Genomic DNA, 24,786 nt, shown 5'->3' on the forward strand with positions numbered 1-24,786 from the left:
ATAAGTTCCACAGATTAAACATTGGACTTGGACTTTAACATTGGTTGTATTAATAGGACGAAGAACTCAGAGTTAAAACCAAGTCATATGGCAGAGTCTTCCATAAACTGTTTCAAGGAACATTTCGCAGAGACTGTAACAAAAGCAGACACTTCACCTCTACCAGCAAAGGTAGGAACAGGCTCCCATGATCAGTGGACGAAAGCTCCCCAGGAAACGCCCAAACAACATCCAACATCCAACAATGACCATATCACCGTGCCTCCTTCGCTGAAAGCTCTAATGGGATGAAGCATTTTAACCCTTCTTGCAGCATGCCAGATTATATCAACATATTGGAACATCAGGCTGATTATGGGACATAAGTCAAGAGATTATTTAAAATTTCCAGGGAGCATATTTAAGTTTGGGCTACAATCCAAGTAATCCAATATTCAGGGGCATTTGTAGAAATAGGCATTGCAGGTGTATATTCTGATCAGAATGAACATCAATTGTTGCCTATTGCTACCCCTTCCCAACTAAAATTGCGTTGCCTGCAACAAAGGCAGGCCCTTAAGAGCTTCCTTAAAAGTAAAACTCTACCCCTTTTAAAGAAAGTTTGAGATTTCTTTGCGCATGCAGCTGTACCTGTGTCTCACCATGCGGCACATGCAATTTCTTGCCCTCCTGTTAGGCATAATGCAAGGGTTTGTTCATCTTGTGCTTTCTCTTTCTTGGTGGTAGTATTTGTTCCATTGCTTTTTTCACTTCATAGAAATGGGATGTGCATTTTAAAACAACCTGTCTCCTCTGCCATTTTGCCTTCTATGGTAGATTTCTCACATTGCATTACATACTGCTAAAAGTGCTCAACAGCTGTTCCTCTTAGAAGCAGTATTTTATGGCAGGTGAATCTGAGTTATTTTTTTGTTTACAGTCATAAGTTGCTAATGAACCGTCTTCTGTTGATCTGCAAGAATGGGCCATACTGAAACAGACCTTGGACTTCATAGCGGCCTTAAATTCTCAGTCTGCAGTGAGAAGGATTTAGGATTGGGTGTGGTCAGAGTCAGCAGGTGACCACACAAAAACATCAGGCAATTGATACTGCACACTGTCTACGTGCCCCAAAAAGAGACTATTTTGCATGCCAAACTTATGTGGACACCACGGTGCAGTGGGGCAAAGGTGGGGAATCATCAAGCGATTCTTTTGATCTAGGCACATAAAACTCATTAGCATTTCAGAACCAATAACTGAAAGGAAACGTGGTGTTGTGCAAACATTTTTCCTTTAAAGAAACTTGAGCGGGAGAGAGACTGCTTTGGAAACTTGCCTTCAGAAAATAACAATGGCACCCAGCATCTATTGCAGTGGAAGACCTAGAGTCTACCTTCTGTTGAGACTAAATCAGTTCCAGCCAAGGAGTCATCAACCACGACAAATATGTTGCATCATTTTCTGAATATGTTTGGTTGCCCTAACTGCATGTCTTATGGTTGCATTAGATATGAAGAGGAAATTATGCAGACTAAAGGCTTTCTCTTTAAGTGCTCTCAACTACTACAACTATCTTGCTGGTTAGTCTAAGTCTTTAGATCTTCTGTCCTTGAAAATAATCCAAAGTCTCAGAAATCCTGTGGAGACTTTAAGTTTTGTACCCAAGCAGGTAAAACTATACACTATTAGCAGAGACATTCTATGCATTGGATACATTTTTCTATCCTCAGGCTCTCCAGTCGTATGCCACCACCCTGGATGACTACGTCCCTGCTTTGCCATTTGTTGCAGGGAAAGAATGACAGAGGGGACAGACCATCAGCCACAAATGATCCAAGAAAAAACAATGTCTCTTCTTTGCCCTTCGTCTAAGACCATCACCCACTAGGGTACTACTTTGAAACTCTGACCGCTGGGCCGTCCTTAATTACAATTTCTGTGGTTTGCTAGACACCACCAATGTTAGCTTCAGCCACTCACACCACTAGTCAGAAGGGGCCAAATTGCTAAAACTTACTGGAATTTGACAGGGGTTTGGAACTCGTCATTACTCCAACATCTTCAGAGCTTGTCCTAGCTATATCCTCCACCTGGCAACTCCTTTATGAATGAAAGCAGTGGAGGAACGTAGCTTGTAACCTCATATGTGTCCTTTAGATTTGTCAAGAGTCTAGAGATCAAAGATGTTTCAAAAAATCCAGTAGATTTAATTTTTGCATAATCTTGCATACAGAAGCACACAACATAGATACATGCATGCACACAGATATGCATACTTACCGGAACCTCAGACCAACAAGCAACTATATATTTACACATACACTCACACTCTCTCTTTCTCTCTCTCGCCCTCTCTCTCTCTCAGGCACCTATTGATATATATCCAAATGCCCTGTCCATATACCAAGAAACATAGAGGTACTCGCACACACACCAATAGTTTTACTTGTGTACAGACTATACATAAAGACATGAGATGGATGAGCAGAAATATTGACAGCGCTGGCCTCACTGCCTAAATAAACCAATACATCTGTAGACCTTCAACGACAGATATTCAAGCACCTTTGCATACAGGGCAAATAAAAGCCTCTGGATTTGGCCGCTTTTGGCCGCCATAAGTGTGGCAGGGTATGCTCAGACGTGAGTCCCTTGCTCACTTTGCCACTGAATTCAAGCAAGCCGGGCTGAAGACGGCTGGAATGCCAGAAACCGGTCCTTGGTAGCTTGTTTCCAGTCCAGGGAAGACATGGCTTGGCAGTTCGGGCTGGACTGTTCCCAAAAGGCACAGGGTCAGACTGATTTGCATATAGCCATGTCTGAACTGGGGTGACAGAGTGGGCTAAAGAGCGGTAATGGATTAAACCCAGATCTTTTGACTGGGTGTGAGTGTTTGATTGATTCAGATGCTCCGTCCATCACCACCTCCTTTTGTACCACTTTTGGCCGCCATAAGTGTGGCAGGGTATGCTCAGACGTGAGTCCCTTGCTCACTTTGCCACTGGATTCAAGCAAGCCGGGCTGAAGACGACTGGAATGCCAGAAACCGGTCTTCGGTAGCTTGTTTCAGGTCCAGGGCAGACATGGCTTGGCAGTTCGGGCTGGGCTGTTCCCATGAGGCACAGGGTCAGACTGATTTGCATATAGCCATTTCTGAACTGGGGTGGCAGAGTGGGGTAAAGAACGGTGATGGATTAAACCCAGATCTTTTGACTGGGTGTGAGTGTTTGATTGATTCAGATGCTCCGTCCATCACCACCCCCTTTTGTACCGGACATGCATGTACAGCAGACCTCCAAGCAGACTTGCACACATAACATCAGTTGTACAGGTAACCATACACACACATTCACTGGCCAAACCCATTCAGGCCCACGTACATGGGAGATATGAAGGCATTCAACTTAATCATATTTGCTGTTGGCATAAGAGTTGGTTGCCAAGGCAAATTCATTTGCTGGCTACTCCTTCGAGGAATTGCTTTACTGTGGAATTGAGTACTTCAGTCTCCATGTTTGTCCAATCCTCCTTCTTTGACTGATACATCAAAGACCATGATATACACTGCATTGCTATTTTCATCTTTGGCCTCCTAGGTATATTTATATATCTATAGTACTTCCATTTAGGTCCTGCATCGTTCCAGTACTCACTTTTTAGACATTTTGGACAAATTGCTACTTGTTCGTTTAATACCTTCTATCCACTCTTTAATTTTCCTTTTGCAAATCATTATTGGTTGGTTTTAGTCCAGTTGCTTCAGATGAAGCAAATAAAGACTCCATATGCATAATTGACCTGTGTTTGATTTATGTGGATTATCGGGGATTACATTGCAGTCTGCATCATGTTGAACATTTCTCATTTTCTATACAATACATACATTTGCTCTTTGTTATTTGGACAGTGTAAATAATGTTCTTTTAATGCTGTCCGAGGAAATGCATTTTTTTCTTATAAGCATCTTGCTACAGGATGAAGGAACAAGCATTGGCATAGCCAATAGATCTCGCCTTTGGGACCTTATACGTGTTTTGCCAGACCTATTGGCTTTGCCAATGTGTTTAGGCTATGTTGTAGAGGAGTGTACCTGCTGTGCATAGATCCAGTGGCCCAGAGCAGAATCTCCATAGATCCCGTGGCCCAGAGCAGACTCTCCATAGATCCCGTGGCCCAGAGCAGACTCCATAGATCCAGTGGCCCAGAGCAGACTCTCCACAGACCAGTGGCCAGAGCAGACTCTCCATACATCCAGTGGCCCGGAGCAAACTTTCCATAGATTCAGTAGCCCACAGAAGAGGAATGAGGACCGGTACAGAGGAGGAAGGAAGATCAGTTAGAAGAGGGAGTCGGATCTTCACAGAAGAAGAACCACACAGTGGAGGATCTGCACAGAAGATGGCAGAAGATTTGTGCAAAGAAGATGGAGGAGGATCCACACAGATGAGGACCTGCTGGGATCCGGGGCCCAAGGCCATGGATTGATCTTAGACGTCGGCTTAGAACTGAATCTCATCTCACAACCCTCAGTTTAGTGAACTGTTGAACCCGAGCTACACAACCATTAGTTCAATTTACTGCCCAACCTGAGCGTGGAACGGCCTGAGGAGGGTGGACCTCTGCCCCGCCTGTGCATCCCACTGGATTCCTAGGTCCTCAGGGTCACTTTCTTGCCTCACGTTCATCCTGATTCTGTTGCTTTTTTGCATCTAGAAGCCTAAAATGGCCTGGGCGGCTTGTAATCGTATGTAAAACTCTAACTAAAATGTATAAACCTGGTATTGTACTAGGGTCCCTGGGAGGGCCCGTGACAGGCAGCCTGTGCCCCCTGCACTGGGGTGCCTGTCCGTGGGTAGAGTGCAGGCCATATAAATGTTACATTAACGCGCAGGCCTGCTCCAATGCCACCCTGAGGGCAGCGCATCAGGAATGCAGTATTCCACCTTTATTTAGATGGCGGTGCTCAGAGGCCCAGCGGGGCCGGGGTGTCCACACTGGCAACTTCCCATCCAAGTACTGGGGTCGGGAGGAGGTGTGATAAACTCTGCTCCGCTCCGTAATCTCATTAGCGCCATGGGGTAAAGCCTGGGCCCCCAAACTCTGGCAAATCAAGGCAGCAGCTCACAGATCTGCGGCCGGGCAGCAGGACTTTCAGACTACGGAGCCCCCCTCAATCCCCTCGCCCCTTTCCGAGGCTCGTCCTTGCGATCGGAGCTACGGAACCGAGCTTACCCGTCCCGGAGTGACTGCTGCGTGGCAAGGCAAGCTCGTAGGCTGGAAGGGCGGCAGGCTGCATGTACTTTAAGCGCCCTCCCTGCTTCAAGGGTTGTGTGTGCGCAACACAAACATTTCGATCCGTGCCTGGGACACAACAACCCCCAGGCGAGGATCACACACACAGTTCAGAAGCGGGGGCGAGTGAGCACGTCAGCGTGGCGAACGCGCTAATTAAAAACAGATGGTGACGTGACCCCGAACAGATGGCGCCCCTGCTCGCAAGCCTTGGGCGGATACATTTTCTGGGATGCACACAAAGCCCAATAGAAAACATGCTAAAAAAACAACACACGCACAAGCGTGTGAAAAGTCCTGAGTGATTCTAAGAAGTGGTTTTCCTAGAGTAGCGCATGGCGCTGCGCTAGGCTCGACCTAAGAAAGGCAATTGCTTTCCATTTTCCTTCGGCCAATACATGTCTCTGCAGAGTAATGCAACATGAGAAAGGGAACACCTGTTAAACATCTTTACAACAGATTACATATTTCTCTCATTCAGTTAAGTAAAGATTGGATTTGTATTTTTTTTAAACGTTGACACCAACAAAAAACTGGAGCTGTGCATTAGCGTGGTTCAGCAAATTAAATCTGCATGACATGTATGACTGTTACGTACCTCCATAAATGCTGACAAAGCCAAAAAGCCTGTTTAAGGGATCGATTGCCTTTTTCTTATGCCTCTAAAACATTTTAAATCAATTAAGTCAAATTTAACAGAGTGATTGAAAAAAGCTGGTTAAATATTTGTTTTATTTCGACCACTCTTCCAACAAGAAAGTAATACATAGAATGTACTCTTTCTTGTTTAGATAAATAGTAATTGCTGTTCAAAAGAACAATACCGTCTTAATTCAATATTTTGCAGTTTCCATAGGCAAATATTTTTTCTGCTGTAGTAAATTGGCCCAAGTAACTTATCAGAATGTACTTAAATGGTCTTTGTTATTATTCTTAGATGTTTGGGCTACTGAGTTTTGCTATGAGTTCAAATTAAATGTATGCATATCATGCCATATGTGCATAAGACATTAAATGAAGGATTGTTACAGTAGGCAATATGTAGACTGTTCTTTATAGGTTAGACCCACCAACATTGTTTTGTGAAAGAAAGCCTGACATGCTTTACTTAAAGTATATTTTTAATTCTTGTCTATAAATGAGTAAACAGACTGTCTGGGGGAGCACTCATCTTAATATTGCCTATTTATTTAATCTCTTCTAGCCTGTCAGAGCTGGAAACGGATATTAAAGTTTTCAAAGAAGCTGTATTGGAAATCCTGGATGATGATGAGTTAATCGAAGAGCTGTGTCTTACGAAATGGTCTGATCCACAAGTATTGTAAGTACTGTAAAGTGGTGTTGTTTGGTTGTAATATTATCCATAACCATATCCTTCTGCTGTAGATTTCCGATTGTGCATCATAGTGCTCCAACATGAAAACCATAGCTTGCCCACAAAAATCGGTGCTCAAGACCTCTTGATATTTACACCAATAAATAACAGAAATTAACAGCTGAACACCATTAAATAATAACATATCCTAATAAAGAAATGTACCCATAGCATTATCATAATGTCAATGGAAAGGTAATCTGTTATGGTACCTGTGGTTTCAATGTTGTGATTTGCAATGTCTTCTCTCACATGTGTAAGTCCGTGAGCAGTGGCTGAGGTATGATTTTCATGTTGGAAACACAAGCTGTAGCCCTATCACACTGCTAATTTTGTTGCATTTATTTCTTTGTTGCCTATCGCTGCTTATAAAATTCAAAGTATGTATTTGTTTTGATTGCCATGCAAAAAAAAAAAAGGAAATGCAAGCTGTTGGTTTTGTAGTCAACTAGTTAACTATAGCTGGCTAGTTTCAGTGTCAAAGGTTTTATTTATATCAAGTATGTTAATCTGTTATAAGCAGGGGAATCTGTTTATTTTCTGGGCTTATAAATGTCCAGCTAATTGCAAGTTTTAAAAAAAGTGTTTTTTGTTGTTGCTGTTTTTCTATAAATAATTGTCTACATGAGCACCAGATTACATTAGAGAGAGAGAGTGTGTGTGTGTGTGTGTGTAACAAAGTAACATTATAGTTAGGTGTGATAAAAATATATATTTTTTTAAATATAATTCGAAATTCACTGAAAAACACAAGATTTAAGTAACGTTATAGTTAGGTGACTATATCAGTGACAACATTAATGTTTTGAACCAAAAAACGACATATATATTCACCAGTGATAATTAGCAGAGATAATTATAATGTACTACTGCTTATTACCTCACATATTACATAACTCATGACTTGTTCTATGACATCATATCTGACATCACTAACATCTCAAATGACTTCATTGATGACCTCACTGATTACATTACTGATGACATCACCCAATGACTGTGTTAGTTTGTTTTATGGTTTACATAGGGACGGATAACTACTATATTACTTCTCTACCTTATTTTGTACAGCCTGTGTCCAGCTAATGGGTGTTAGTGTTTACAAAAAACATGTGCTTCTAATGCATTGTAGGTGTGTAGAGATATTGAACATGTTATAAATCTTTGATATTTGATGACTTGTGACCAGTACGTTCCATACAAGTTTTTTGGTTCTGCAGAAAAAGTTTCTAGCAGGGTAACGATTGTGTAGTAGATACTAAGTATTGTAAGCAGTCTTAAGTTATTAGACACAATCGTCTCAGCATTGCAATTTCTACTTAACATAGAAGACTGTGTGCTCCTGGTTCTAGCTTGTGTGAATGGGCTTTTTTTGCTTCAAAATATGTGATATCTGTAAAGTTTTCACCACAGTATGTAGGCTGCAGGTAGTATGAGTTTTGGCACCTTCAGACCTTGGTTATTTTAAGCAAATAGTGTTGAGAGATTTTCCAGATTTCATTATAGACGGCATAATAGAAACGTTTCTGACGTGGCTGTCCGGGACCTAGTAAAAAATCCCTTAGATCCACCTCCTCTGAGAGTAAGGATAAGAGCTGATTCACCTGGCACAGTGTTGAGGTTTGTAGCCAGTCTAGGCACAACTTCCCAACACTGTATGATGTCACTACCCCCGGAAGTTCTCTCTGAACATATTGAGGGTCTGGCCTCTGGATACGAAACCCTTCAGTTGTACCCCTGAATCTTGATCGACATCTGTTTGTGTCTGTGCGCCAAACTAACCATCCCTTCCAATTGGGGTCTGATGTATTGTACTGCATGATGTCATCTATTGTATCCCCTCCACGTGATGTAAAATTGATGTGCGAAGGTGTGGGAAACCGTGGTGTGTTCAAATCCTTGTTCGTGCCAGTCCAAGACAGGAATTATTTTGCACAGTTTCATTCAGAAATATTATTTGTTGTGGAATAAGGCACTCTCTAAATAGTGCTTCTGTTTCCATTCCTTAGAACCCCAGACTGATTTTGTGTCTATTGTGTCCTTCCACAAGTCAAAACCCTGTTCAGACAGTTGGGCAATAAAGGATGCAGAATAAATCTGTTTGGTGTTAGTCAGCATATTTTTCTGTGCATGTGTAGGTGCAACCTTATAGTAAAATGAGGTCGGTCAGTAGTGTTAAACCCTGAAAAATATGAAAATTTCTGTGCAAATGTTTTCAAACTAACTTTCGGCAGTGATGGGCAATCCTCCCATTGGCGGTATGTGAAAACTGTACAAGGGATACTCGATTTGTGGAAAAAGTGATGACCATAATGATGATAACAGTACATACTATCAGAGTCAGATGTGACTTTCATGGTTTGAAAATGCAGCAGATTTTTTAAATCAGACAACATATTATTTACAAGTTCAAAAGTCCAATCATCAGAAAATGTACTGGAGGTAATGATATCATTTAGAGAAATTTAAAAAAATGTGGAATTTTCAAAAGTTCAGTAGGGCCAAACACATCATAACCAACTTTGTCCCAAACTATAACATTAGGAATTGGAACAACTGTAATGTTCACGGAAAACAAGTCTCTTTGTTCACGGTGAGATGTATGAGGTTTTAGAACTGAGTTCACATTGGATACTGCAGAGCGTTCTGGGAGATATTTTCCATTTATGAGTAGGCAAAATACAGTCACCAGGGTAATCCAGAACACAAAAAAAATCTCAGTTCTCATCCAGAGCTGGAGCCAAGGTGAAACTAAGTAAGTCTTTTTTAGAAAAGTGTAGAATTCTCGAATTTGTTGCTTACGGGAAAGTGGAGCTGGCGTTGTCTCAGGTTCACTGTAGCCAGATGCAGTTCAATCAATCTTTGGTAGCTCGGCAGGTTGTATTGAACCGGCAGGTGTCTCTTGTTAAGGCATATTGATGCAGATATTGGTGTTTGGCCGAATTGATATTTCCCTTTCATTTGCCGTTTGAACTTCTGTTTCCAGAGGAACGAGTTCCATTTCATTGTTGGAGATTCCTTCACTTTGAATTTGCGACTCTTGAAATGTTATGAGTCTTTCTGTCTGAACTTCCTGTATGGTAGCGAGAGGAGAGCATCGGCTACCTAAGAGCCCACGAGGCATACTATTCAGTATCGGCCACATTGTGTGGTTTGGTCAGGTTAATGGAGTCTAATCTCCATTCAGGAGGAACAGCAGTCCTGATCTTGCTGGACCTATCCGCGGCCTTCGACACGGTCGACCATGTCACCCTGGTCGACCGTGTCGAAAGCATGGGCATCCTACGCAATGCCAAGAAACTTCTTGCCTCTTTTCTTGCGAACAGGTCCCAGGTCGTCACTATTGGACCCTTTGAATCATCCCCCTTGTCACTGCCATGCGGAGTTCCTCAAGGCTCATCCCTGAGTCCGACACTATTTAACATTTATGTGTCGGACCTTGCCAAAGTCATTCGGGCACATGGGATGAGTCTTACATCCTACGCAGATGACACTCAGCTGGTCCTCACCGTCAAGAATGACAGGCCTAAAATTGCCAGCAATTTCAATCAAGGCATGCTGGCAATTGGGAGCTGGATGGCTTCCAATTGCCTGAAATTGAACTCCGACAAATCGGAAGTTGTCATTTTTGGCAACTTATCCCCGGAATGGTCCTCCCTCTGGTGGCCGTCATCCATGGGCCAGCCCCCGGATCCGATTGGCAAGGTGAGGAATTTAGGAGTCATGTTTGACAATCGCCTGAATTTTCTACCTCACGCAAATCAGATCTCCTCTTCAGCTTTCCACAAATTACGGCTCATAAAAAAAATCTTGCCTTTCCTACCCGAGAATGCCGGCAAAACCTTGGTGAGCTCCCTGGTCTTGTCTACATTAGACTACTGTAATGCTCTGTTTTTGGGTGCCCAAGAGAGAGTGTTACAAAAAATGCAAATTATTCAAAATGCAGCTGCCAGGCTCCTTGGGCGCATTCCCAAACACCAATCGGTGTCAGCAATCATAAGACAGCTGCACTGGTTGCCGGTAAGAAAGAGAATCAAATTCAAGTCCCTCTGCTTAGTATATAAGGCTCTACACAATGTCGGACCTGCATTTTTCATACAAAATCTCATTCCCTACTGTCCCTCCAGAACGCTACGTTCATCCAGCTCACATGAACTGGTGGTACCACGCACCAAATCTGTCGCGTGGGGAGACAGAAGATTCCTTGTAGCCGCACCGAAACTCTGGAACACCCTGCCACACTCGATTAAAACGAGTACCTCCCTCTGGTCTTTTCGCAAGCAACTTAAGACCTGGCTTTTTAATCAATAAACTCTAGCTCCCCTTGTTGGTTAAACACTGCAGAGACTTCAGCGCCGAGATGCCCAAGGGCGTTCGTTCGCGCTTTATAAGTGTTTTTAATAAATAAATAATAAATAAATAATCTCATTTCTTTTTTGCCGACAAGAGGCGAAATAAGTACTGTTCTTGTTCCTTTGACAGCTAGTACAGGCACAGGCTATCAATAGGATGGCCCAAATTATTTCTTGTGCTCGATCTTTTCTCTGACCAGATCCCCGACTTTTGGGACCCAGACAGGCCTTGCCGTGACTGATTTGACTTTCCCAGTGGCGGTCCTTTTTACTTGCACGTTGCCTAGTAGTGCTCTGGATTCTTCCAGATCCTGTAAAACAGCCAAACCTTTATTGATGTCAAATGGTTTTACATCTGCCAATGTGCATTCCCAATTGAGACCAGGTACCCACATTTGCGTCCCACATGGGACTTCATAAGGAGTGACACCCCCATAGAACATCTTGGCATGGTATTGAGGGCATGCTGTACCCCACATAGGTGATTGACCCAGCTACCACCTGAGCCAATACTATTGCTGTTAAAGACTGCTTCAAGTGCCGGTTTTTCTTCTCCACAACCGAATTTCCCTCGGGATGGTATGGAGAGGAGGAGCGGAAGGCTACACCTAAACCTTCCATGGCTTCCTTGTAAGCCCTAGAGCTAAACGCGTGCATTGGTCATAATGTAATGTGCTAACTGCGTATGTCCCTATGAAGACTCGCAAATCTTTTATATCAGTTCGAGCGTCAGCTGAGCGCTAGGCCATAGCCATAGCAATTTTGAGCATGAATCCACCGCCACCAAGATATACTTGTAAGCCCCATCCGAATGGATGGGGCCTGTCAGTTTACAGATCAGGATACCACTAACCTTAAATCCTGTGCACAGCAGGGGCGGTGTATGTGGCTATACAATCCTCCCCCCCCCCCCCCCCCCCCTTCCTGGTACCTCCTGAGAGTATGCCAAATACCACTCAAAATGAAAACATCATTCATGGGGAAAGGAAAAAAGGAACAAAAGAAATATTAACCAAAGATTCAGGAGTGTCGAACACACGGCGGGAGGACTTTATCCTGACAGACTGGCTACAGTTCTGTTCTCTCTACCCAGACTGTCTAGTCCCATGAACCTGCGGCAAGACAAAAGAAAAAGGCAGCATAATATATACGTTCTAAGTGTTTAGATAATCTTTGTCTATGAATATGTATATATGTGCATGCACTTACATTCTACAACTCCGCAAACATCTATCTGCCATAATTAAAGGAAAAAAAAATTACTCCTGTGTCCAGTATTTAGGTAAATACCATTCCTCACGATAATGCACACTGTTTGTCTCTGATGGTGTAACAGCAGAAGAAGCAATATCAAAGAAGACTGAATATAGTACTTAGCTGAATGATGTCATCTAGATAAGTAAAGGTATGTATCCTGTAACACAAGATGCATTCCATTCATGCACTCCTTTCCAAACTTTCATAAATTTTCATGTAACATTGTTGAATGTTCAGTGATTCATTTATTCATAGCGAAGTTTTGTTAGAAACATATCATTATTTTCATGAATGTTCAAAAAAATATAGTATATCATATTTCAGAATGCTAGTATTGCCCAATGCATTTCAAGCATATCGCCCTTCCTCAGGGGACTTCCATTACATCTAGAAACAGTAATCATAAGTCTTAGTTAGTGCCTAAATGAAACATAACAGACCATGTAGAATTAGAAGGTTGCAAAGCATATAGCAAGAACATGATGATAGCTGTTACCCCACATGCTCGTGTAAACGTGTGCATTTTATGAAAAGACTGTGTGTGATCATAGAAAACAATAGTATACAATCATTAAAAAAAGAGCGTGAAGCCCGAGGGCTGGGCACTGACCTTAGTACACGTAATGTGACGGATGCAAAATTTAGCTGCAAAAAGTAAATGAACTAGGTTTAGTGAAGAGCAACGTGACAAAAGGTGTCTCGTTTCCGGATACGTTAACAAACCGTATCTTACCGGGGTTGTAATGCCGTGGTGCTTCCCTCGCTATGCTTGGCGTGCAGCGCTCTACCTGGCCGCGCTCTATGGTATAAGAGCACTGTGGTTACGGCGTTTGTTTACGTGAGTCACTTGGCGTGAACATAAAAAACAGACTAGCTGTCGGGTATCTGACTCGTGAATACGTAACTAACAATAAAGTATTCAAACAATAGACGCATGTGGGGCACGAAGGTAAAGACATCATGAAGATAGGGTGAAAGAAGAAAGATATAAACATAGCAAAACGCACGTAAATATCGCGTTTTAAAAAATGGTATATGCTCATAAGGTATGAGCTGAACAAACATCAGTAAACATGTAATACACAGTACTCCACTGTATTAAATGTCAAATTATAGATAGCAATGAAAATCCAGCCTTTCATTGAGTCCTTTGGGCTGTAGGGTGCATAGGTGATCGATCCAGAAGATTTCTCTGCGTAATAAGTAACTGTTGTTGTCTCTGCCCGGAAGGGTTGCCACCTTTTCTAGGATACAAAATTTAAGTTGGCTCACATTATGTTTGGCATCATTGAAATGTACTGCTATCGTTGATTTGTCGTTTTTCAAACGGATGTTGCTTTTATGTTCTATAATTCTTGTCTTGATTTTTCTCTGTGTTTTTCCTACATATGAGAGGCCACAAGGACATTTCAACATATAGATGACGTTTGAAGTGTCACATGTACCAGTGACTTTCAGTTTTATTAAGGAGCCTTTGGTAGGGTGATTTATGGTATTGCCTTTAATAATTGCGGAGCAATTGCCACAATTGTGACATGGTAAAGTGCCTTTATGTACACAGTGTTCTGTTTGTTTCGTTTCTTTTACCAGTTCCTTCAAGTTTTTTGTCCTTTCATAAGCGAAGATCGGTTGATGTTTAAACAAGTTTTTGAAATCTTCCTCCAATGCCAACATTGGCCAATGTGTTTTAATTGATTTTTTGATCTTTGAACTGTTTGTGGAGTATTTAGATACAAATACAGATCTTTGTTCTTCAATTTTCTCTTTAGGTTTTAACAAATGCTCTCTTCGAATCCGCCGAGAGAGCTGACAAATTGCAAAGGCATTGGAGGAAGATTTCAAAAACTTGTTTAAACATCAACCGATCTTCCCACATTACCAATAATGCATGACGAACGTTGTCTGGCCAATTTTTGAGCTTCCCCCCACCAGGAAATCTAAAAGTCGATCCTTCGACAGATCGGGCTTCCTAACTTACTCTTCATCAATTATTTACTTAGCTGAGTCTAATTTAGCCTTCCCGCATTATCAATATCGCGTGATGAGCGTTGTCTGGCCAATCCTTGAGCCCCCACCCCACCATGGAAATCCAATAGTCGATCCGTTGACAGATCGAGCTTCCTAATTCACTCTTCATCAATTATCTACTTAGCTGAGTCTAATCTACAATTAAAATGGGTTTATTTTAATTTTTGACTTTCTGCAATAATTGACCGCTGACCTAATTTCCCCAAGTTATCAGACTCACGAAGTCTGCCTTCCAGTTCCATCACTCACGTGCCTTGGTTACTATGACTACGATCATATCAGGAAGTTCGGCATTCCGCCTCGAGGTTCCTGCAGAGACGCCGGTCAAATTACACATCGGTAAGCCTATTGACCGCCCGCACTCCACACTGAATTGCTTTGGACAATCAGATCGCAACAATAATTACGTTGCCTTATCTCTTTGTCCCTTGTTTAGCTCACGAAACCCGACCAACGCGGATGTTTGTGTTTTCTACGGGGACGCTCTGAATTTCCTTAACGATCCTCGGTAAGCCCATTCCCCGCCTGTCCATGTCTCTCAACAAGCAAATGTGCTATGGCCATATTTGAATATATTTCCTTACTGTGTAGATACGTTGAGTGATCCCCAGTGTCCAACGTCCCCGGGTCTACCTTTCCTATCATGCCGGAACGCCCGATTTAGGAGTCACTGTAAGTCTTATTTAATTTAATATCCACTACAGATTAATTCAATCCTTGTATTACGGATTTACACATTGTTTGTATTTTCCGTAGGAAACATCGTTTTAACTGCGGATTTTCCTGACTTTGATTATTGACTATTAAGCACCGATTATATAGGTATGCTTCTAATGTGGTGTGTTCACATTCACTCTTAATGTTGCAACTGTGGCACTTTATAAATAGATAATTAATTCTGTATCTACTATTTACTATCAATAGGTTGCTAGCCCCCCTCCCCTTCATCCTGATGAAGACCCCGGCGCAAGAACTCCACTGATTCCTGCCCATTCTGGGGTTGAAACGTTGACAAATCCCTGTTTAATCACAGCCCCCTCCTACCCACTACTTCTACATATCATGTAACGTGGGGCATGTGTACTATGAAATATTATGCTGATCTATGACCGTTTGATGCATATTGATTATTGAATTATTGCTATTTCAGATATATATCTGCTTTTATTGTCACAGTTCCCTACCTGCACCACCCTCACTATTTCACGTCCTCCTTACCTCCAGGGGCACTATTTCAACCTCTTGAAACTTCCAACGTTTGATACTATATCTGTTGGTTTGTTCTACAATGTGAATAAAACATTGTAGACGCATTCTTTGTTTTTTGTACTTAATTTTATGTATATAGAATCACTCTCCCTCAACTGGGACCCCTTCTCTCTTAGGACTGTTCCCATGAGGCACAGGGTCAGACTGATTTGCATATGGCCATGTCTGAACTGGGGTGGCAAAGTGGGCTAAAGAACGGTGATGGATTAAACCCAGATCTTTTGACTGGGTGTGAGTGTTTGATTGGTTCAGATGCTCCGTCCATCACCACCCCCTTTTGTTACCGCTCCGCTCCATACTCCGTCTGTATACTCAGTCTTAATATGTTCGGTGTTAATGCTAACGATGAAATCAAGTTAAAGGATCATTAAGTAAAGGGGGGTAGGGGAAAAGAATTGTGTTCTACTTTTGGAATCTATGGTCATTGTTAAGCTCAGTTGCTGCGCAGTGCTGTTTGTTCTTCTTGGACCTCTTAGATCGCTGACCTCCACCAAATGAGGAGACTCACCAGGGCTTCATTGTTTGCAACTCCATTCAAGAGAAAATCTCAATTGAGGTTAACATAGAATCCTCTTCTTGTTGAGCACCCATGTTCTAAAGAAATAATGAAACAGGGTATATATGTACATAAGTGAGTGATGTTAGTAAAGTGTTCTTCTGAAACTCATAATAATTCTGTTTTCACCCTCCTATCACCTGACAATGTCCTAAGCGTGAAATCAGAAAAAAGGACTTTGGGCACGTTAAAATGTTAAAGTGTACAGGAGGTTCACTCAGCTACCTATTTACAAGTGTTCAAATAGCTTTTCATCTGCGTTCATCCCCATAGGGGTTATGCAGCCATTTTCCAGGATCAACCGGGATAACAGTATGTGTAATTCTGCTACTCTGTTTCCACTTCTCAAGTGTTTGAGTACTGTGTCATGCCGAAAAATGTAGCTTTCATCCAATCCCTACTGTATTCTTCATTGAAATGCTTTCCTGTACCATAACTCAGGTCACTGTTGGTAATGGCTCTCCAGTGTTCTAATGTACGTTTTTTTACCATAATTGTTATTGAACCAATAACCCACTTGTCACATGGACACCTGATGGCATATATTACAAAATCAGTTTTGCAAGTGATCAATTTGGGTGTGCCCTAATCCTTGATCACTCGCTGTAAGGTTATTTCTTGTACATTGGTACTGTTTGCAGGTTTTACATTGGCCACAACTATGAACACCCCTTCCCTGTTTGAGCCACTTTGTTTGTTTATGTGCTAAGTGGCTGTGAACCACAGGTCTTTCAAAGATTCATTTCTCTTGTATGTACTTGTGGGAATCATTCCTATTTGTTTCTTTGATATGTGGAGCTGTGTTAAAAGGTCCCATCTGTCTTTTAGGATCTTCTTCAATCTCCATGACTTCTATGTGATTTAGGTAAGGAACCTTAAACGTCCCTCACGAATTTGGGTCTTATTTAGTTTAGGCCGGAAAAGTGCTTCCTCTCTCTTGATTTTGTCAGCTTTTGTGCTTGCGAGTGTTAAGGCTTTACAAGGGTAACCCCTGGCTAGTATTATGTCATCTCACCCTTAGTTTTGTAGTTTGCTCTGTTCAGAGCTACAGTTTCTCTTGGCTTAAAGATACTCACTGAAAGGGATGCTCAACCTAATATTGGGCGTGTGGCTGCTTGATGCCTGCAAAATTTTATTAACTGCAGCATCTTTCATAATCAATTCTATGCTCTGGATCCCATCAACTGCCTTGAGCCTGATGTCTGAAAAGCCTGTTGTGCCCTGGCTATATTGCATTGTGAACCTCAGATTTAAATTATTCACATTTATGGCACACCCAAACAGATTCAAATCGGCTTCAGTACCATCCAATGTGAAAAAAACATCTCAGCCAAATGCAAATTTGATCAGACCAGTCTGTTAGGTCACTGACCCTTGGCACCTGCACCTTTCAGCAGCCCTCACCAAATTGGCCTAGCTGGGGGCGAAGCAGGTGCCCATAGCAGTAGCTTGAATCTGTTTAAAAAAATAATTTTCAAACGTGAATATATTCTCAGATAACCGATCTCAATCCTGTTAAGTAGCAGATCTGTATCTCCCAAGAAGTCTCCTCCCTGGGCTCGTAAGAAGTATTAGCATACATTGAGTCCCTCATTATGTTTTATAATCGTGTAGAGACTACCTACATCTAGACAAACTATGCAACACTTTGGTTCCCAATGGAAAAATTGTATTTCCTTGATTACATTTTTAGTGTCCCTTACATATGAATTAAGGTTGTTGACAAATGGAAAGAGTAAATGATCTACATAGATGGAGGGGTTTTCAAGTAAACTGTTTTTTGATGAGACAATAAGATGTCTCATGGTGGTTCTCTAGGATGTATGGATTTTTGGCAAGAGGTAGTGGGTGGTAACTGTAGGTTTGTTTCATTTTTCAAGAATTGTAAACCATCCCTATTAAAAAGTTGGTTATTATAACACACCTTCAATAAATCTATTTATCGCAATTGAAGGTTTATCCAAAAGGTTGTATCAATTTTCAGGTAACCTGCTTCATTGACATAGTTCCCCTCAGACATGAGTACTACGTTTCCATCTTGTCAGAGGCCTTGATGATGAGCTCTTCATTTTTTTTTTTGCAATGATAAAATAGCCTCCCACTGGTTCCTCTTTAGATTGTGTTTGATTGGTGCCTCTTTGCATTATTTCAAAATATCATTAGAGACTATTTCACACTAACCATCCATATTTTCTCTCTGTGTTTGCGGTACGCATTTGGGTGACTGTCTAAAGTTTGTCTCAGTGCTTGCATCTGTTCAATATCATATGTGATTGGTGGATCCCTTATAAATATTTTGTGAAAGGGTTCATAGGGGTCACCTGTTGTAGTGTCATCGTGAAAATTACTTAGATCATAGAGCGTATCGAGTGTTTCAATGTCAACGATGAGCAAATTTAATCTCTCTACTGGTTAGACTTCAGAATATTGTGTCTCTTTTCTCTTAACCTTCAAAGCATTGACTTTGGACAATTTCAACTTGCGAGCAAATTTATACTCTCGCATTTGTGCATAATCCAAAGACACATCTGGGCAAAATGATCAACCAAGTCGGAGAACCTCTCCTTCTGTTTGAGTAAGCTCCCTCGTAGAAAGGTTAATTTCCGTAAGCTGGGTTGTTGAGTCATTTGGCTACATCATTATTTCTTCTGTCCTCTGCCGTGTTTTCTTATACCGGTCTGACTGTGTTGTCCTCCATTTCCACAGTTTCTAGTTTTGTATTTTTGCCCCTGCCTCTTTGGTTGCCCCCAAAAGACTGTTCATTGTTGAGTTTTAGGAGCTGGTACACATCTGAAAAGATATTTTCTCTCTCTGTGATGGGACCGAATTTTGACTGGAAATCAGAGGAGAGCTGACATTGTTGCTGGAATTTCCTCTTCCTTTATACATCGATTGGAGTCTGTTATTCTTGGCTAATTCACTTCTAGCTTTATCAAACTTTATAGTAAAAGTCAGGATATGTCTTGACCAGTAGTCATTCCTAGCTAGTTGGAACTTTCGTTGTTTTGTTTCTAATATATCCTTTTTGAAAGATTTTGATACGTTTGTCAACTACCTTCAGTGTGTTATTCAGCTGTTCTTGGTTCAGTTCAGCTCTGAATTCCACCATGAGTTTGTTGATTTAGTCCATCATCTCCTTATGTTCACCCCATGCATGCTTAATCAGCTTCTGTAACAAGACCAAGGAACATGCATTCATGTTGTCAGCCCACTCTTTTATTAGTTGGGGGTCAGGGTTGGACAGAGTAGGTATTATGAAAACTCATTAGTCACGTGGGATACGTTCGACCTCCATATATTTTTGTAGTGAGTTAGCTTCCCACCAGCGTCTAACCTCCTTATGACGGAGTTTCTACAATATGTTACCTTTCTCTTTAGAGAAGCCTCTTGCCCTTCAGCAAAGTCCTCATGCATATTGTATATGATGATTACTGTACTGGGTCTGCACAAAGGAATAGGTATCCTAGCGAACCCTTGTTGCTTCAGTGTATTTTGAGGGTCTGGGCTGTAAAACACTTTAAAAGTTGCGCAAGTCTTACTGTGATTTGACTTACCGGCTTCAAGAACACGGATTGCAGATTACTCTGTCAGCTGGCGGGCATTAAAAAAAGCTTCCTCACAAAGGTAAACACGATTTACGGACTCTCTGCCAAACAGGTCTCGGATCAAAAGCGGATGCCACCACTCTAGTTCACAAGACCACCTTCACCAACAATCCCAGTGAGGGAACGGGCTACTCCAGATCGGCATAGTTTCAATCAGGTATTTTTAATACGGCAACAAACAATGCTTTTTGACCACTATGGTTCTTGAACACATAAACTACGGTCCTTTTTCGGTGCTTTTTATTTTCGGCATTACAAGTGAACAATCACAATAGAAAGACTATAAGTTGGATAGTAGATAAGAGGTGCAAACATATCTATAGAAAGTTATATCAATCACAGTGTTTTGTTTTCTACATGTGATAAGGTGCCTGCCACAGGGTGCAGGGAGCAACAGAGGTGCCCCCTCGTACCCCAACCGGAGGCCGCACACACAAGGGGACCCTGGTGGGGACCCCCCCAAACTTGCTTTCCGACATGGTTTCCATGTCGGACAGGCTGGCATGCAAACCATGCCGTAAACCATGCATCTTAATCCAAAGGGCGGAAAGGCAACCTTTGGGAGTAAGAGCCAGTTCTGAATGGCCGACAGGCTCCTTGAACACGACGGAAGCCAGCCGGCTGGAATTGAAACCAGCAACTGCAGTTGGAAAGCCTTCGACCAAATGTCGGAGGCTTTCCGACCGCCATTGTAATATGCCCTTTAGTGTTAACCAATGTACATTAATCTTTGTAACCATAAAATGCAACTTCTTCTTCTGGACATTAAACAGTTTTCCATACTCGTTATGAACAGTTGTATTCTCATTCTCACTAAAAATAAGAATATGTGTTTATATTCATATAGATATCCCAGGATGTTGAGCTTCCGCAGGTCTGTTAGTAGCTTGAGTTGTTAGGTTAAATCTCTCTTTAGAAAGTTATGTGATTACACATGAAAAGTGATATCTTTTCTTTGTCATCATTTGCTGACGCCAAGGCAAAGATATTGCTTCTTCTTCGTGTATAACACATGATACAAGCAAGATGGCAGGATATAATTTAAAAAAAAGAAACAGCCCTTTAGTGTGTAATTAGTGCTCAGTCACCCAAGAATGGTGCTTTGCATGCATGACTATCCATGTATGCATGATGAATGCCTTCTGGAATCAGATGCCAGTGGTGATATTGTGAGGGGAAGTATTACCTTCAGTAAAAGGAATGCTAGAAGGTTCTTTAATTCCTAACCTGCCTCTCGCCTTAAACAGGTTCTGCTCTTTGCACAGTGATTCAAATGGTTGTAATAGGCCACTCACCAGGCTTCTCTTGATAAAGCAGGGTGCAATTGTATTTAGAAATGGGGCATGTAAAGGTTTAATGTTAAACATGTTCTTGGAGTGAAAAAATCCCCAGAAGCTATTTTCCCTGTTGCAAGGCGTGGATGTTTGTTGGAAAACACTAGGTTACATTATTACATTTAATAATGCTAATTTTGGCTAGGAAGCAGCTAGAAATAGCATACAAAGACTCCTTTTAATGGCAAACTCAATGCTTTTTTTTTCAGAACTATTAAGGAAAAGGTACTTTTGGAAAGTTACCTTTTCCCCGACTAAAGCCTCCGGAGGCTCATTTGCATGAGCTCCAATTATTATTTGGCAGTTGAATAGCCCTATTGATGAGGTGTGAAAACAGCTCCCAGGGCAGGACAACGTCTGTGGGTTTGGGGAAATGTTTCATTTCCTCTGGCTATAATATTATTTTGGCAGTGCCCCGGAACTTGACTAACTTCCGAGGCCTACCTTTTCACAGGCAAATGTTAGCAAATACCTGGGCGTTGCCCTTCTTGGTTCCCCCAATCCCAGTGCAAGACGTGGTCTAGAGTGACCATAGAGGAGGGGGTTGCTCATTTCCCTGGCCACAGCTGGCACAAAGATTCTGTACAGGTGAAGAACATTTTTGCCATTTAGGATCTAGGCAGAGATGGGTACTGTGGAATTTGCTGTTGTTACCCTGGGAACGTACCGCCTGTTCAAGCTACAAGAGGCCTTTCCTGCAACTTCACAGTGGACCAGTGGTACTGGACCTGGACTGAACCCTACTGTGTGCCTCTAACTGACACCCTGGGAGTCTCTTAAGTGCTCCCACCCTGAGGTCCATGGGTGGGGGCGTTTAGAGGTGTACTTATGTGGTGGATCTGAAAGAGACACGTTAGTGATAGATTCCTTACCTTAGAATATCCCCAGGCGTCAGACTTGATCCGGAATTTTTTTGCGTAGCAGTACCCATGCCCGTCAGTAGGCATCGTCCGCGACTCCGCGTCCATCGCCGGAGTCGTGGGCGCCGTGATGACGTCGTCGGAGGACTTAGATGCGCCTCCGCGCGCTGACGTCAGTTCTTCTTTTTTCCACGCCAGCAAGTGCAGATCTGGAAAAAGTTGTACCCTAGTCAATTTTTGACTAACTTTTTATGATCCTTTTTGATCTATTTTCGAAGTCTTTCGATTTCGACGGTGCCGTTAGGGATGCCCGGGTTCAAGCCCAGCGCCGACTGCAACCGACTGATGTCGGTTACCGACCCCCATCGCCGGTGCCTGCACTGTCTAGGCCCGGACCACCACAACAAGTCCTGCTCCGACTGCCGGGCCCTGACGTCTAAAGCTAGACGGGCGTGGTCCCGTAAGCAACTCGAGCTTCAACAGTCCGCCACACGCAGCTCGAGGTCCTGGTCCGAAAGGAGGTCGAGGGACCGGTCGCGGGGCCGGAGTCACCACAGTTCCGGGAGTCGTCATCGGTCTTCGGGCTCGAAGTCCTCAGGTAAGAGGCACACAGGAGGTCGAAGAGGCACCATCGCTCTTCTGACTCCCCCTGACGCTCGCGCGATGCGGCCTTGGGTTCGGGCGACACCGCCCACGTGGCTCCGCCGGAGCCGCGGGCGTCACGGCCTGCTTCATACCCGCCGGTCCCTGGGCAGCACGCGACGCCGGAGGAGATTGAGGCCTTCCTCTTGGCCATGAGGTCACTCACTCCTCCGTCGGGTTCCGCGGCGCCTTCGGGCCAAGCGGCCCCGACTGGGTCCCCACGCGGGCCGGGTGCTTAGGCCCCGGCGCCGTCGGGTGCTTCGGCCCCGGCGCCGTCGGTGACTTCAATCCCGACGCCGCAGTGTCCCACTGGATCCGGCTCCGGCTCGCCGCCGGTCGACCTCGCCGGCGCCGGCCCCAAGGGTGTCTTCCCCCGGCGCCGTCCCAGGACGATGTTTGGAGATTTCTATTTCTATGACCCGGCCCCATCCTTTGAGCCTCAGTACCAGGCGATGGGTGACGAGGGGGATTGGGAGGGGTCTAAGGACCCTCTGTCACGTGAGTGTCAGTCTTCTGCGGACTGGACAGGAGAGCTTGGGGAGGCCAGTGGTCTGGACACTTCGCCCGACACTGGTTTTGTGTCCCCTCCTAGCGTGGCTACGGAGAAGGGGGCGGCTTATAGCGTGGTGCTGATGAGGGCAGCCAAGGCCTTGGGCCTTGAGTTCCCAGTCGCAGTCGTGAGGTTTAACCTCCTCACTGAGGTCCTTAAACCGCAGTCAAATTCGGCCGAGCCTCTGCTGCCCTTTAATGAGGTCTTATCTGACGTTCTTCTGGGCACTTGGTCCAAGCCCGCTACAGGTCAGCCTGTGGATAGGAACGTGGCCAGGCGCCACCGCCCGGCTCCGGGCTACCCTTGCTTTCTGTCAACCCACCCCACCCCAGAGAGCCTGGTTATCCAGGCCTCTAATTCCCAGACCGCATTCCCGGAGGCTCCCCCCGATCGGGAATCCAAGAGGTACGAACAATACGGGAAGAAAGTATTCTCCTCCCTGAGTTTAGGATTGCGGTCAGTCAACACCGCGTGCCTCTTGGGCCGCTACACCCACTCTCTGTGGAATACGGTCGCGGACGTGCTGCCAGAATGCCCGGTGGAGGTTCGGGCTAAACTCGGCCAAGCCCTTGTGGCGGGTCGAGATGCGGCGCGTTATTCCATCCGGTGTGGGCTGGACACTACTCACTAGGCAGAGCGATGGCAACGACGGTGGCGATTCTTCGCCACGCCTGGTATAGGTCCGCCAACTTCTCGCTGACGTCCAAAACATAGTTATGGACATGCCGTTCGATGGCCGTCGCCTCTTTGGCGACAAGGCAGACCATGCGCTTGAGCGCTTTAAGGACTCCAGGGCTACGGCCAAGCCCTTGGGCCTCTTGGCCCGCGCCAGAAAACGGCTGCCTTTCGCTCCTTTCGTGGTCAAGGGAGGGGCGCCCCCACACGTCCAGCCAGCCACGGGCCGCAGACTACCGTCCAGCATGGTGGCGGGCGTCGGAACCGCAGTGGCGGTGGTCGGGGACAACGGCGAGGCCAGTCCACACCTACCCCTGCAGCATCCGCCTCAAAACCTTCCTAGTCTGAGCTTTCAGGCCCATGTGACGCCAGTGGGGGCAGGGTTCGCCATCACCACCACCACTGGTGCACTGTCACGTCAGACAGGTGGGTGCTGCAAATCGTCCAAAGGGGCTACTCCCTCCCCTTCGAGACGTCCCCTCCAGCCATGCCACCGCATTACCACTGCGTGTCGGGGATCACTTGCAACTTCTGCAGGAGGAAGTTACGGCCCGCTTGGCCAAGGGGGCGATCGAGCACGTTCCTGGGCTAGAAGTAGGGTGTGGATGTTACTCCCACTACTTTCTGGTACCCAAGAAGGGCAAAGGGGGCCTCCACTCTATCTTGGACCTACGGAACGTCAACGGCTTCCTCCGGAAGGAGAAGTTCAAGATGCTGACATTGGTTCAGGTCTTAGCTGCCCTAGACCCTGGAGATTGGATGGTAGCGTTGGACTTGCAGGACGCTTATTTTCACACCCCCTCCTGCCGGCCCACCGGCGTCACCTGCGGTTCACGGTAGGCCACGAGCACTTTCAGTTTACTTTGCTCCCCTTGGCCTTACCAGCGCCCCACGGGTGTTCACGAAAGTGATGGCGGTGGTCGCAGCTCATCTGTGCAGGTTAGGGGTTTCAGTCTTCCCTTACCTCGACGACTGGTTGTTGAAGGCGGGCTCGCCCCAGACAGTCGTC

The 24,786-nt window shown here is 44.2% G+C and overlaps 1 protein-coding gene across 1 annotated transcript in view; it reads left to right on the forward strand.

Moving 5' to 3' along the window:
* The window catches only part of MRS2 (magnesium transporter MRS2), a 193,213-nt gene that overhangs the window by 69,608 nt on the left and 98,819 nt on the right, over positions 1 to 24,786 (forward strand). Inside the window, exon 7 of the mRNA XM_086965152.1 lies at positions 6,479 to 6,595. Within this exon, the coding sequence (XP_086821278.1) occupies positions 6,479 to 6,595 (117 nt within the window). The remainder of the gene's footprint in view (positions 1 to 6,478; positions 6,596 to 24,786) is intronic.

Source organism: Lissotriton vulgaris, chromosome 4_1 (genome assembly GCF_964263255.1).
Source record: "Lissotriton vulgaris chromosome 4_1, aLisVul1.2, whole genome shotgun sequence".
NCBI classification, from domain to species: domain Eukaryota; kingdom Metazoa; phylum Chordata; class Amphibia; order Caudata; family Salamandridae; genus Lissotriton; species Lissotriton vulgaris.